Source organism: Anarrhichthys ocellatus, unplaced genomic scaffold (assembly GCF_004355925.1).
Source record: "Anarrhichthys ocellatus isolate YVR2014 unplaced genomic scaffold, GSC_Weel_1.0 scaffold926, whole genome shotgun sequence".
NCBI classification, from domain to species: Eukaryota; Metazoa; Chordata; class Actinopteri; order Perciformes; family Anarhichadidae; genus Anarrhichthys; species Anarrhichthys ocellatus.
The window spans coordinates 1-15921 of NW_022280900.1; the positions used below are offsets into that span (position 1 = coordinate 1).

At 44.0% G+C, this 15921-nt stretch overlaps 1 protein-coding gene across 1 annotated transcript; it reads left to right on the plus strand.

The window, feature by feature from the left end:
- Positions 1-3173: 3173 nt before the first annotated feature.
- Positions 3174-15682, plus strand: LOC116377127 (tensin-like; the record flags this gene model as incomplete). Its single annotated transcript, XM_031838688.1, has 17 exons — positions 3174-4853; positions 6330-6493; positions 6662-6806; positions 8218-8292; positions 8558-8584; positions 8757-8838; positions 9071-9612; positions 9704-9790; positions 9920-10048; positions 10148-10243; positions 10327-10404; positions 10550-10621; positions 10934-10960; positions 11307-11475; positions 12210-12278; positions 12367-12396; positions 12516-15682. Coding segments are annotated over 17 exons (3602 nt in total), but the record flags the coding sequence as incomplete, so codon positions are not given.
- Positions 15683-15921: the final 239 nt, after the last annotated feature.

Genomic DNA, 15921 nt, shown 5'->3' on the forward strand with positions numbered 1-15921 from the left:
GTGTGTGTGTGTGTGTGTGTGTGTGTGTGTGTGTGTGTGTGTGTGTGAGACAGAGAGAGGGAGGGAACTTAGTGCTAAATTGATGAAAGGGCCAGTTTAGATGCTAAATGTAATCGTCATTTTGTTTTTTTTCTCAGTACTTATTGAGCCTGATTTGGTGATTGAATATGTAAATGAGTAGTGGTAAACGTGTCTTTGTCCTTTTGAAGCAGAGAGAATGGCATGTTACACTCATTTACCGCAGTAGGAAACAAGTTGTTAGCTATTTGTGTTCGCCAAGCGTTGGTGACTCAACCGATCTAATCTGGGGTCTGCTGCAGCTATTTATTGACACCAGAAGAAAGGTATTTCTTCTGACGCAGAGTCAACCAATATTCTTTGGTTCTTACTTGGTTCATACCTGGATGACAGTGTTTCATGTGTTTTGGAGCACTTTAAAGAGGACCAATGATCCTCTTTATCTCTGGAAGATCATGGCATACGATCAAAAGCTCTAGAAGAGCTACTGAGCTACTTTGAAGTGAGATTGTTGTCAACTGGTGTCAAGAATGAACTTTAAATCTCAAGATTTTCACAGTTATCTGAAATGAAACACTGGATCCCTGGAAGGTTAGACTTCCGTTGGGCACCTGAGCTGAAGGGTGACCTCTTTAAACTCTAGTCACCTCTGCTGCCATCTTATATGTGCATATGTAGTTGTAGTCATGTGTACACGTTTCTTCCGACTCACGCACATGCCATGAGTGTGGGGAAATGTAAAGGTTGTGACCTTGCAACTCTTGTTTGATAAGTTCCTGTCATGCCCAACGTTGTTCGGCACTTCCGCTCTTTACTTAGTCAATAGCATCACACCAAACTCGCAGGCCTCTTCACCCCCGTCGGTGAGTGAGAGAAAATAGCGATGAAGGTGTTTAAGGTGGCAAGACTCACTCCAGAAACATTCATACTTAACCAGTGAGTCACTCCTGTTCCATACATTTATTGAACCTCAGAGAAATGTCAGCAGATCAAAGATTATTTACATCAAAGTTTCTAGGTAATAAAATCCAGTTATTTCAGGATTTATGTCATGCAGTGAAAGCTTTTTCTGTAAGACAGGAAAGGGAAGGGGGGTGACCCTGAGTGAAGGGATCCCCTCTGATGACATCACCAGGCAAGGGTGCTGCAGTTCCAGGCAAACAGATGGCGTGGGAGTTGTAGTTTATTTGAAACGACGTGGCTCCACAAGAAGCTGGGATGTGGTGGTGACGTCGGTAGAGTCCCTCCCCCCGCTGCCGGGAACAGTCACAGATCATCCCAGAGTGCCAGCTCACCCCTCTCGGCAGCTTCGGTGGTATGGCCCTGCCTCGCTCCAGTGAAGCACATTTTGGGTGATGAGAGGACATGAATCAGAGAGGACAGGGAGAGTAAGACAAGAAGTCCAAAGGCAGAAAGCTCAGTCACTGAGAGGCTACTGAAGGACTCAAATGTGACTTTTTAATCGAAATGTGTTTGGCTGAAGAAGAGGAAATAGTTCATCCTTTCTTGAGGGTTTTCTGAGAGTTTACCTAAAGTACAGGTAAGGAGAATGTTTCCACTGAATTTGATACTGTGATATAGAAATGTAATTATGATTTGAAGCATTTCAAAAATAGAAGTCACTTAATATAGGAAATAAAAATCAGATATCCAGGATTCATAAATTATTGCTGACAAGAAAGAAATATAAATTCAAAATAAGAACTTTTTAAAAGTTAAATAATACTTTTGTATCAAAATGTTTTCCAAAAAGCTATGACCTAAGTCTATTTCCACACAAATTAAACCTAACTTAAAACAAAATGTAACCGTAGACCTCACAGTTTACTCTCATAATGTTAATCCTCGTGTCATCATTAAAAACAACCTCAGGAACAAACTGTGTTTACAACTTCCTTGCCTGCCCTCTCGTTCTTGTTGCTACTGTGCCTGTGAGTTGTTGTTGACATGGCTTTTGAAATAGCTGCGGTCCGAGCGAGTCACCATCTGTCCCCGGGGGTCGCTCAATTTGGGATATCCCACATACGAGCCAGCCGTGATCATGTATATGTCATGTATCACTTTGCAAATGTATACTGGATACGGGTAGCCAGTATTGTCGTATTACTTTCTTCTGGTAAGCACAAGTGTTACCACAGAATGAGCTGTTGCTTGTGTGATTGGTGCATTTTCATGGAAGCAAGTATAGTGTTTTACTGTTTGAAATAGTGCCCTGGCCTATAATTAAAGTACACATTGTGTGTGAATTACACTACTGTACCTGACCTCTGTTTATGTGTTCATGTGCCACAAATGAGTTGTGATGCATTTTCTTTTATTCAACAATCTATCAACAATCTATCTTTTTAAATTTGGGTATTTTTTCCCATGGTTGCACTTTGACTTTCCAAAAAATGAACCTTCAAATAAGAAATGTCAAATTATACTATTTATACTTCTGACATTGTAAACAAAGGTGATTTTTTAATTTTATTTATTTTTTACTGTGGAAGCTTACAGACTGTTTTGAAAGTTGTCGAAGGTAAAGTTACTCTTCATTCCTTCTTTGAAGCACAGCCAGGCCCGAATAATTTGATTCAGTTTGAGTTGAGATGAAATACTGTCCTGCCCCATATAACAAACAAAATACACCAAAAGCGATCATATAAATATGTCCATGATATACAAATTACTTTTTCCTGTGAACCAATTCAGATACTTTGATTGTGCAACATGTAGTCAATCAGTCTGACTTTGCCAGCATGATTCAGCAGCCAGAAGTCAACTTCAAGACAGCTCATCCTCTCCCAGTCCAGCTCTGGGCTTTCAAACTGGCACTGCAGCTCTTCTCTTTGGCTCGCACAGACCAGCTGTTTCAGTGTGTTGGACAGGAGCCGCCCCAGTTCACGTCAGACCATGTGGGCTTGCACTGACGCAACGTGACAGGGGCTTTAGCACTGCAAATTGGCTATTAATAGAGCTGGAGGGGCTGTGTTGCTGGAGCTGAACCTTGGTAAAAAGAATCGTATGCAGAGGGGGGGGGGTTGTGTGTTTGTGTGTGAAGACAAGATGATACAAATAATCTGGAACAGGTTTTGTAGTCACCCTTTGCTCTATGTTTGTATTTATGGTTGGAAATGCGTGAAAACATGGAACTATCTTTCCATCTCTTTCAGATGTTGTTCACACCCAAGGTCCACTTGATGGAAGCCTATATGCCCGGGTCCGCAAGAAAGACTCTCTGGAGGGAGTTGTCACCATCAACGGCCTCCCAGTCCATGAAAACCCCTTGACCAATGCCGAGAACCCATTACAACACCCCAGTCATCCCCTCCAAACCACTGACCAGACCCTTCCTGTGACAGGCCACGCCTCCCTCCCTGCCGTCGATCACACCTTATCCGTGAGCAGCGACTCAGGCAACTCCACCGCATCCATCAAGACTGATCGTACTGATGAGCACAGCCAGTCCGTGCAGGGTGCCGTGAACCACAACAACCCAACAGCGACCCACCCGTCCCTGAGCCCGCAGGAGAAAAAAGAGCTCGACCAGCTTCTGAGTGGCCTCGAAGCACCAACTCACCAACGACAAGCCTACCTGTCCACGTCCACCAGTCCAGGAGGAGGTGTCCGACACCTGGTCCCAGCGCAGGTGCACGTCAACGGGGGCCATACCAGGCTAGTTGCCGCCCCTTCAACAGAGGAGCGTGAGACAGAAATTCTAGACGACGAGGTGCCCAATAGCCAAGAGGGCAATAGTGTGGACAGCTTGGGCACGCTCTCATCCCTGGAGGGCCAGGCAACACCGGCTGACCTCTACTACCAATCACAGACTCCCAGCAGCAAGCAAAACGACGGACCCTACCTTGAGAGAGTTGTTCTTGGGGAAAAGTTGAGCGAGATGCCCGTGCATGGAGTACAAACGCCCACGGCGATGCAAGAGAGGTCTGTGAACTCTGCATCGCCACAGGGGGGATTCAAGAACTACCAGAACGGAGAAGGGATGTACCGTTCACAGTCTTTTGGGAATCCGCCAGCCGGCAGCCCTGAGACCAACCCGAAGCTGATGCCCAGGGCCCCAGAGAGGAGCACCAGTAGCCGGGAGGCTGTTCAAAGGGGTCTCAACACCTGGCACCAGTATAGCCTACCAGATGATCCCTTTGGCCCTCCTCTTCAGTCAACCCATAGCTTGCCCCACTTCCCCACCTCAGCCTCGCAGCGGGACATTGAGCAGTCCATTGAGGCACTCAACATGCTCATGCTCGACCTGGACCCAATCAACTCCCACATGTCCAAGTCCCACAGTGCGCCTCCTGGGGAGGACAGCCTCAATTCATCCCAGGCACCCTTCTCGCAGACCCTTGCAAGACCGTCATACCAAGCAGACTCTGCCATCCATGGTTACAACAACTCCGGGTCCGTCAACAACTCCTTTCATCAGCCCCTGTGGGCGACTGGGAGAGCGTTGCCCAACCAGAGCCCCCTCATGGAGTCCCCGGTCTATTCTCCCCAGAGGTCCAACGCCGGCTACCAACACCAAAACACCACCCCAACACACACCCCTGAGCCCTACCTCCACACACACCAAGCAGCCCACCATTACCCCACAGATCCCTCCCCTAATTTCAACCAGCAGGTGCCAGTGAAGCCTGTGAACTCATACCCAGGAGGCGGGCTTTCCCACTCCCCGGACCCGCAGGACTCGTCTCCTTATCCAGGCTACAGTGCCTCTTCCTCTCCTCTCCCCGCACTCACCCCCCAGCCAAAAGACACGTCTTCTTCATCCTTGCCCAAAGAACAAGATGCAGAGGAGGAGACGCTTAACTTGGAGGGCCTGGTAGCTCACCGCATTGCCGGTAAGGCTCCGAGTTATGTCTGAAATCAGCAGGATGAACAGCAGATTGCCATGCAACAATAATACTTTCACAACAGATGCATGTTGGTTAGTTACAAATCTAAAACAGGTCTCAGGTCAGGTATATTTTCTTGCCATTATGAAATGAATGGAAATGAATTAGGATCTATGGCAGTGCAATATGCTTTGAAAGTAATCTGCAGCTATTGTTTCATAAATTAGGCTTTAAATCATTTGAGGCAAAATGTGTGCATCCAAAATGCTGACAAGGCTGACTGGATTGGACACTATACTGTATTATGAGTTCATTTTGTTAAGTGTCAACTTCAGCTGGAGGCACTTTTAGTCTCAAGCACCATGTAGCACATGAGCAGTGCGGCTTTCAGCAGTTTCTGTTACCGATTCATCATGGGGTGCCGCACCAGAGGAATGACCTGTAGTCATAAAATTAGCTCTGCAGCTGAAATGCAGCAGAGCAGACTCTGGTGAGAGTGGAGATGGGATGAGAGTAAGAATAACCGAGCGTTCAGAGGCTTCAGCTTCCATGCATTGTCTGCATCCATATTTTCATTTATGTGAAACCATGTGGATGCTCCCAGGTGCCACCCAGTGGAAGAAATCATCTAATTCTGAACCACTTTTAAACATGAAATAATCATCAACCCTACAGTAATGAAAATCAATTAATTGGACAATGCACAAGTTATCACCTCATTTGACAGATTTCTTTTCATTTTCTCTTCACTTTCATCAGATCCATTTCTGTTCTGATATTTCTTCTCCTTTTCTGTTCAATCCATCTCTCTGCTGTATGGACAACCCTTCCCACCATTTGCTCCCACCACTGCACCTCTCCCACCTTCCTCCTCCACCTTCCTCCTCCACCTCCTGCCCTCCATCCACCACCCTGACCTCCCTCCCCTGGCGAACAGAGTACAACGCTCGTATTCGGGGCATCAGTGAAAGCATGACATCGCAACAATCTGACCGTCATCGCTCCTTTTCCTTCTCTGGTGTGTCCACTTTCCCTCGCTTTTATTTTCCTTCGCTGATTTTTTCAGATTATTTTAACATCTCTTCTCATCAATTCCTGTTTCTTCTCTATTTCCACTGCTTTTTTTATTCCTTTCACTTCTTGATATACTTATTCTCTCTCTCTGTCTCTCTGTCTCTGTCTCTCTCTCTCTCTCTCTCTCTCTCTCTCTCTCTCTCTCTCTCTCTCGATAAAGGCAGGTTTGTATTAAGTCCAGGCTTTACTTTTAAAAGTGGAGAATAAACCTACACATCATCTAATTACATGAAAAATGTCATAAAGAAGCTGAGTTTAAAAGAACATTGGTCTATATTTAACCAGTGTCCCTCGCTGGTTGTCCGACGTCGACCCGTCTCCTGCGTCACTTCTGGGGTCATTCTGAGGGCTGCTTTTTAAAAATATACCTAGCGAGTTGAAATTCCACTCTTGTTTTTTTTTATTCAGGGGTTCGATCCAGAGGAATGACCCCAGAAGTGATGCAGGAGACGGGTCGACGTCGGACAACCAGTGAGGGACAGTACCAGAGCAGCCATGATAACACGCCGATGGTGGATTCGCCGGACTTCGCCCACAATCTGGCCCTCAACCCGGGAAGACGTCCCAGAGAGGTCAGCATTTTGTTTTGTGAAAAACAATATTGGACACATTTTTACAAAAAAAGAATAAACAGTATATTTGTACTTTGACCTAACTTTCACATGACCTACAAGTGGAAGATGTCTAAATCCCTTTTCTGGTACATGTGTGTACACCTGACCCCTCTTCATCTCTTCCAGGGTCCCATGCACAGCTACCGGGAGGCGTTTGAGGATGACGATGCGGACGGGTTTGACAACAGTCCCGCCTTTGGAGGCGGTGGTGAGAATTCCCCCCAGACCCCAAGCTTCCCTGTGTCGCCACAGACTCCTTACTTCAACATGTGTAGGTTCACCCAGCCTGCAGACAGGGGGCGCTCTCCAACCCTCTAAACACTGACCTTTGACCTGATTTACTCTCTTTTGTCTTATTTTTAATTATCAAAAAAATGATTTACTTATGAAAAGATAAAAAAGGAAAAACCAGGAAATAATTACATAATGAAATCAACAAAAGTAATGTTTTTTATTTTTATTTGATTGATCATTTTATTAAGTTTATTTTTTATCTAACCGTAGTTTGGTTGGACAAGTAAATATGTACCTGAGAGAGAAAACTAGTGTAACAAAAAACAAATAAACCAGGACAGTAACAATACTGCAAATAAATTTCACAAGTTAAACTCTCAGCAGCAGATGAAATGGAGTCTCTCCTCACATTCACGAGCCTCCAATTCACTTACTTTAACATCTGCAGTCGCATCGCTTAATTAATGACAATCTTGCTGATCATGTGCTGCAATATTCACTCCTTAATTTCCTGTATTATGAGCGTGAACCGCCATTGTCTCCACTGCTAATGCCTTGCCCAGAAAAATGTGGACACCCCCCTCCGAGCATATCTATTACTGACAGGAGCCAGGTCCGTGTTATTTTCGACATTGTGAGGTTCAGGAAAAGTGAAAGGAGAGGCCACACACGCCAAATCAAATATATTACTCCTTCAAACCAAAGTCCTTGAGACATATTAGATTTCCAGACACCCGGTCGGTTACAGCGCCAACCACAGTGATCAGCAGGTTGTTTGACAGATTGTGTATAGACTGTGAGGTTGGCCTCCTCTCCTGCAGTCGGTCCTGAACGCACACAGCTGTTGCAGTAAGAATCTGCTCCGTGGCACAAACCTTCATATCTACGCCACCTCACCCCTCTCCATGCCACCTTAAGTGAGCAATCCCGGTCATGCTGTTGAGCTGGAGTCTTGTGTATCATCACAATCTAATACGGATCCGATCTCCGTTTGCGTCGCAGCATGCTATTAATCTTTTCATGACTGAATACTTGCGTTGTGGATCGATGGCTCATGGCTCATTTTCAGCTACAGTGTCATAATTTGTCATTTTAAGAAAACTGTCACAATCTAAACAACACGCCACCATATGCATATCCATTATTCTTATTCTACTTGTCCTGGAGTGGAAGTAGGCTCACCTCAGTGCTTGTTGACCATTTAATAAGATACTTAATTTTAATTGTGCGCCGTGTGCAACCGAGTGTCCCTCAAACATCCACCATCTAATGCATTTTCACGTAGCATTGCATTGATGCTAAAGTGAAGAATTGTGTCTTTTCATGCCTTACATTGGTTGTTTTACATCCTTGCATGGCTTGTATGTGCAATTCTCATACTCATTGTCCTCGTTGTTGGTTATGATTAATAGTTATAGTCCTTTACATCCCTGTCTTTTCCCCTGCAGCTCGCTCTCCTCCAGGTTTAACCAAGACTCCTCTGTCAGCTCTGGGACTGAAGCCTCATCACCAGGGCGGATCAGGTCAGTTTACACCCATCAAATATAATATATTCATCTTTGTTCGAGTAAATTTCCTGTTCATTTGATTATTCTAACAACATTAAAGCTACTTAAGAGGATCAAAAGGTGGAATAGAAAACATTAAGAAGCTTTTGTAACTCCTGGAAATGCTTCCACTAAATGCTAACAGCTAACACAAACCCAGTTTTGCTTTGCGCTCAAACATGTCCTCCTCTTCTTCCACACATCTCCTTTTCTCTGGCTGTCTATCTTTTCCTGCTGTCAGACTCTGATTCCAATGATGGAGAGCAAGGTAAGGACATTTCTGCGGCAATATACTGTATGCGTCTCCTGTCACTCCAACTTTTTTCTTTGGGTCCGACGTCAGATAACTGCATCCCATTTGGTTCTGGATAAAACATATGAAATGACACACATAGTTGATACTGACTATGTTTGTTTCTGTGATGCTTTGTGATATTCAGATAATCGCAGTTTTGGGGACTGCAGAGCACAACCATTCAACGTTCCTTTCTCCTCCAGCAGTCCCGTCCACAGCGCTGATGGGTGAGTGGGACATGTAGTTTCAATAGCAGCAGCAAGTTTAAAACGATCCCCTAATCAACCAGAATACTAATCAATAGCCAATCTGCATATCAATAGTTCCTTATGATCAGATCAGACACTCAGATATGTATTGTATATTGTGATACTGTAGTAAATGACAGTTAAGGTGTCGACCATTGATACGAAACACAGATGGAAAAATAATAGTTATGTCTTCTTCTTTTGCTTGCAGAAGGAGGATTGGTTGTTCTCCGCACAGTCCCATCCCCTCCTACCCTTACAGACCCACCTCCCCCGAGGGCTCCCAGGTCAACATCATGGGGGTCCACACCGTCCCCGGCAGCCCCAACACCCTCCACCGCACAGTGGCCACCAACACGCCGCCGAGCCCCGCCCTGCAGAGACGCCTGGGTCAAGCCAGCCCCTCATTGGGCAGACACCCTACTCCAGCAGGCGTCCCTTCCAGCCCTCTGATTGGCCGAAACCCTCAAACAGCAGCAGCTGGCGTGCCCCCCAGCCCCCTGATGGGGCGCCGCACGGCGGCAAGCGGCCACAGCACACCTGACGAGCTGGGGGCCGCTTCCCGTCAGGGGAGCGCCCAACCGCCCTCCACGCCTGCCTTCCCCGTCTCCCCACAGCTGCCGGAGAAGAGGCACATGTCCAGCGGAGACGCTGAGAGGACGGACAACAAGAACCTGACGCCGGCCAGCGGTGGCAGCACACCAAACCTGTCTGGCACACACACACTCCCAGACGTCTCAAAGTCCATATACGGTGATACGAAGAAACATGACATGGTAGTTTACCTCTCGGAATGTTTGTGTCCTCTCCAGTTATCATGTCCTTGTCTCTTTGGTCCAAACAGATGGTTATCCAGACATTAAGATGAACGTCAAGTTCGTCCAGGACACCTCCAAGTTCTGGTACAAGCCAGACATCACCAGAGAGCAGGGTGAGAGTCAGATATATCTCTTCATCGCCTTTATATCCTCCTCATTTTGTTTTCTTCTGTTCATCTCCCTTTCTGATCTTCTCATCCTCCTGTTTCTTCTTCCTCTTTTCTGCTCCTTGGCCTCTTCAGCCATCAATGTGCTGAAGGACAGGGAGCCCGGGGCGTTCATCATAAGGGACAGCCATTCCTTCAGAGGAGCCTACGGTTTGGCCATGAAGGTGGCCTGCCCGCCACCAACCATCCAACAGACCAAAAAAGGTAAAGAAACAAACTTTGGCAACGTGAAAGTTTTATTTTGAAGCAGAATATCAGATTTTTGAGGTAAGAACTGATCTTTTCACAAACAATGTTTTCCAGTTGGTGACATGACTAATGAGCTGGTGAGGCACTTCCTGATTGAGACGAGCCCCAAAGGCGTCCGTCTGAAGGGTTGTCCCAATGAACCCTACTTTGGTGAGTTTATTGCCCGGTCTTGAAGATCGGCGTTTGATATCAAAGTGATCAAGTTGAATAGAGAGATTATTTTGTGTTTGTAGGTTGCCTTTCTGCTCTGGTGTACCAACACTCGATGACTCCGCTGGCTCTGCCCTGTAAGCTGATGATCCCCGCCAAAGGTCAGCGTTACCCTCTTATCTATAAGAATGTTACTGCTGTTTATTGCAATTTAAACAGCCGTCTGTTTCTTGTAGTCTGTGTCGCAAAGTTGTTTTCTGACATAATTAATTCATTTTCTTCTCGATTCTATTCTGTCACTCACAGACCCAAATGAAGAGGCTTTGGAGCTCGCCACACCTATTGATCCAGCTGTTGAACTTCTGAAGCAGGGAGCAGGTAAGCTCCTCTGTAATTCACCTGTGGAGAGATTTCGTCACAGGTTTTTACGCTGTAGAGTCTCAAAGTGTCACTGATCACCGATATAGCTTCCATCACGCCAAAATGCAACCATTACTATTGTTTAAATGGGGCCGAATGAAATAGTAATGCAGGAGCTCGAGTACTAAGTATGAAAGTGACACAAAAATATGACAATAAACGATCTGTGGAAAAACAGAATTGAAATTCTAAACCCACTTTTATGGATTCAACATCAAACCTTTCATTAATCAGTTCATTCGCTCACTCATTGTCACCCTTACCTTACAGTTCAGAAGGTTGCTGAGGAGGCCCATGGTAAATGCTGGTTTGCATTGCTCCGCTCCATCATGCACGCTGACTGAATGTGAATGCGGTGATGCCTGCTCTCACACAAACCAATGCTTTCATGAAGTCATTCACTCCATTTTTATTTGCATCTGAAAATGATCCACCAAATTAAATTTGAAATGCATGCACGATACATTGAGAGTCACAGATCGTCATGTTGTGAAGTGCATGAAAAACGTAACTACACAACAGTCTTTATTGTCAGCTTTTCAAACACTCCTCACTGCATCTGCTGTCCCCCCACATTGAGCTGCATGCACATGGTTTTCCTCTTGTATTTATGTAACAGTGCCTCTGTGTTGTTATCCTCTAGCGTGCAATGTTCTCTACATCAACTCCGTGGACATGGAGTCTCTCACGGGTCCTCAGGCCATTGCCAAGGCGATCAGTCAGACACTGGCGACCAACCCTCTGCCTGCCGCGACCACCGTGCACTTCAAAGTGTCCACACAGGGCATCACGCTCACCGACAGTCAGAGGAAGTGAGTCGACACCTGCAGAAACCAGAAGCTCTGACTTAAAGATGCAAGATTAATTTATTACCATGTCAATGACACATTGATTGGAATTTGTCTTGGTGTGTGTTGGGAGAAAATGAAAACAATACAATAGATCAGCATGGAGAAATCTTTCATTCAACGTTCTCCTATATTTAAACTCTATTAGAAAACAAGATTTTAGAAAAAGATGAAATTGGCAAAAAATCTGTGAACCTCATAGGGCTGTCCTCGACCAAAGATATACTTTGTCGGTGAACACTAAAACTGAGTTCCTTCACAGAGGGTCACACAAAAGCATCACTTCGAATCTTGTGTTTACTGTAGATGTGCTCATGAAATGGAAATTATTCATTCAGCAAGAAAAAGCATCAAAAGACGACTAATCGACGAAAGAAATCTTAGTCGACGACGACCAAAACAACGGATTAGTCGACTAATTAACTAAGAGGGGCAGCCCTGGAACCTTGTGTCATAATTACCGTGATGATAAAGATATCAAATCATAGAGGAAGATTGCAAAAAAAAGCAGTCTTACTTTGGCGCCCCGAGTGGTGATCTTGAAGAAGACACTGTGGCAAACGGAGTAACTGAAAAGATGCTTCAATCGTGAGAAAATCTTACATATGGAGGCTTTAATGGATTTACACAAGTACACAAATGTATGTGTTGCTGAGTCGTAACAACTATAATGTGTGTGTTCATTTCTCTTGCTGCAGACTTTTCTTCAGGCGACACTATCCCATCAACACGGTAACCTACTGCGACATTGATCCCCAGGACAGAAAGTAAGAAACCTCAAGACCCGTTTCCTTGTCAATAAAAGAAAACTACTCTTTGATTGTTTCATTCAAACATCTTGTTTCCTTTCAATAGATGGGGCAAAGAAGGAGGGGGTTCAGTGAAGTAAGTTTATAGTTAGAATAAATAAATATTTGGTGCAATTTTCTTTATTATTAGGTTATTATGGTGCTATAGGATATCAGAAAAATACTAACTCCAGGTTGTTTTTTTAATCCCTCCAGGCTTTTCGGATTCGTGGCGAGGAAACAAGGAAGCACAACAGACAATGTCAGCCACCTGTTTGCTGAGCTGGACCCAGATCAGCCCGCCTCCGCCATCGTCAGCTTTGCCTCCAAAATGATGAAGCGGTGAAACCCCCAATGTCCGAATGGCAGCGGCCATTTCGAAATCTTCCTTCGTCATTGGTGTCTTTTTCCACCAGGACTCGATGATGTCCTTTTTTTCTGTTTCCTGTTGGTTTGTTTCTGTTTCCCTTCTCTCTATTTTTCTCTCTGCCTTGCTGGTTTGTCTTGACTTTGGACATTTTTGGAAGAGTCTCTACTTGAGGGATTTGGTGTGGAATCCAGAGTGGCTCTAGTGGAAGTGTGGTGTGGAACTGTGAACGTGACAAACATGGAGGCCATTGAAGGGAGGGAATGTACTAACATGGGAACCTGTACTAGGAGAAATGCTAGTTAAAGACTAAAGGAACAACGCTAAGTTCAGTCGAGGAACACGTAAGGACACGTATGTTTCAGGGTTTTCCGTTGTCGATTTTGTTGATTGATTTACCAAAGGTAGTTGCAATACAAGTGCAAGAAAGATGTAGCTATTAAGCCATTATTATTTCCTCTTTTCAAAAGATGAAGTGTTGAACAAAACAAAAAGAAAAAAAAGAAAAATACGGTTTCTTCTTGAACTTGTCTTCAGGAAAAAAGTTGGCCTTGATGGCTTTTAGCAAAACATTGTCTGAAGACCTTATGCATGTTAGCTTGATCTTTAAGCTTGGTTCTTCTACCTTCCACAAAAATCATTGTGAAATCCTTAGAGTGGTCATTTTTCGGGTCTGTTGTGTTTTGGAAAGGGCTCTACAGTGAAACAAAGACTGATCTAAACTGCGCATAGCAAACCAGACTTTAAAAAAAACAAAAGAAAAACGCCACGCTGAGGTCACCGCACCTTGTGTCAATGCACACTTACATCACTTCGACGCCAGGTCCAAGCCTGATCTCTCTCTCTCTCTCTCAAAACTCGCTTATTGGATTCCTGAAATCAGCAAGCTCCTGATAGCATGGCAGTCGGAGAGAGGAAGACTGTTTGTCCACAAGATGGCGCTACCCCTTCAGGCTTGGATCCTCTCCCTAAGCATCACATTGACTTGCCCATCACCAACTGCTTGCAGTAGTGGATCTGTTGATAGACGCTGCCACTGAAACACACTGGAAATCACCAGGGACTGGCCCAATGACCTGGACCTATGCACTGTTCTTTATGCATGTTGTTGTCCCAAATTGCACCCTCCCTCATAGCTACATTCAACATCACTGAAAACATTCTATGCTGTGTGCTAAAAATGACTTAAAAACCTTTAGACAAGTACACTGAGGTTGTATGACTTGTCAAAGACTGCATGAAATAGACAACATTTTTGTACTCTTCTCAGAGTCCTGAAAAGAAGTAGACAACCCATTGTTGAAGTAGTCACATGATGGCGAAAATGCTATATTTTTACTTTCTTTAAGTTTGGTCCATTTGAGCCAGGGTTACCTTTCACTGTATCAAGGACGGACCGGTCTTTGTTTTTCCTTCCACAGTGTCGTCAAAATTTACATTTAGATACCTTTTAGGGCAAAGAAGAAGAAAAAAAGGAGTTTCCACACTGTGCGCAATATGCCTGCTTGTTGAATACACACGCTCAACCATTCACAATAAGCTAAGGAAAATTGATATAAATGTACATAGATATACTACTTTGAAAGGTGACATAGCGAAAAAGTATTTATTTTTGTTGCTTTGGTCCCTCATGATTACTCATATATACATATATTGTACAGTCTAGAAGATTACCTAATGGGTTGAGAAAAACATATATACTTATTTTGGCTAAAGATTTCAAGGTCTGATGATTTTGAAATGTGTTTGAATATATGGTGTACATTACTTTGTACATGTATATGTTTGTTCTCGGCTCGTCATATTTTGTTTTTGTTTTTTCAATTTTGCGTTCTCTCAGAACGAGGAAGGGCATGAATGAGATAGAAGCGTCTGGATTGCATGGACAGAAGCATTTGAGTGTGTTTCAGCAGCAGAAAAGCACTCATAGAAGCAAATGCGTTGTAGCTGGTAGATCCTGTCGATTTCAGAAAAAGGGAAGCACGAAAAAAAAGTTCAGAAGCCAACCTCAAATGCAATATGAAAACAGCTGTATGCACCCATGACAGTTACATTTATAATTTTGCCAAAGATTCAAACACTTCATGCTGCATGTCGCTTTTTACGTTCAACTGCTCCATTTTTGTGTTTCACACTTTACACATCTCGCTCAGCTTTAGCAGCAGATTTAAGAAAGCTCAACCAGCCAGTGTGTGTTATTGGTCGTGTAACTAACACAAGGGGCCCTTGGGTTTAAACAGCGAGACATTCAGCTGCAGATTACTTTTTTTATCAATTTGTTTTTACTGGTGTCTCAATGCTCTAAAAATGTGCAAACCTCCATCGGCTGTTCAAGAGAGAACAGGTCCGCTTTGCCCCAGTTGGAAGTGTGGAAACAAAGCACTTACATTTCACAATACCAAAAGACGAAATTCCACATGGGTGTCGTTGCTGGAGGTAAATGAAGTTCGACGTGTCTCACCGCGATGCTAAAGCTCCACAGCTGCAGCTCCGTCAGACTGCCAAAGGTGTCTTCTCTCGAAAAGTGATTACTGATTTATTTATTCTTATTTATTCATTTTTTTTTTTTCCTGACATGTTTAAAAAAATCTTGTTTCATTGTCGCATCATTGCAGTTTTAACGGTCAGTGTTAACGAATGGAGGAATGTATGGTGGCGCTTTATTAGGAGCAAAGAGGTACATTGCACTTAAATCGACTACTAACAAGCTTTGTTCCGTTTTTAGTCATTTTGAGGAAAAAAAAGTTCTCTAAATTAAAAAAAAAAAAAAAAAAAGAATCTGATATTGCATTTTACCTGTTGGCTTTGAGTCAAGAGTTACCTGGTTTCAGTGAAAAAGAAGAGATTTGTGACCCCTTTGTACAGCTGGGACTTGTTGGATGAATGTGATACTATGAATGTACAAAAGGGTCTCGGATTTTGTTTGCGCTTATCATTTACATTATATTGTCATGGCTTACCTGTTCCTAAGGAGAAAAAAAAAAACATTAAAGCAATACAAATGAGTTACATTCAAGCTATGTGGGTGTTTTGTGACTTGATAAATAGGTTTTATAGCAGTCTTGATTAATGATTTTACTGCATTTGACAGCATTCCTTTGTTCTCCAAACATCAACCTCAATCATTCAGCCTCTCTGTCAGGTGTGCAGCTCCTGGCTGAACCTCTTTAGGTTCAATATGGAACACCTTGGGGAAGTTTATTTAAGGAGCTGCTGCCTCTCAACAGACGTGTGTGTGTGTGTGTGTGTGTGTGT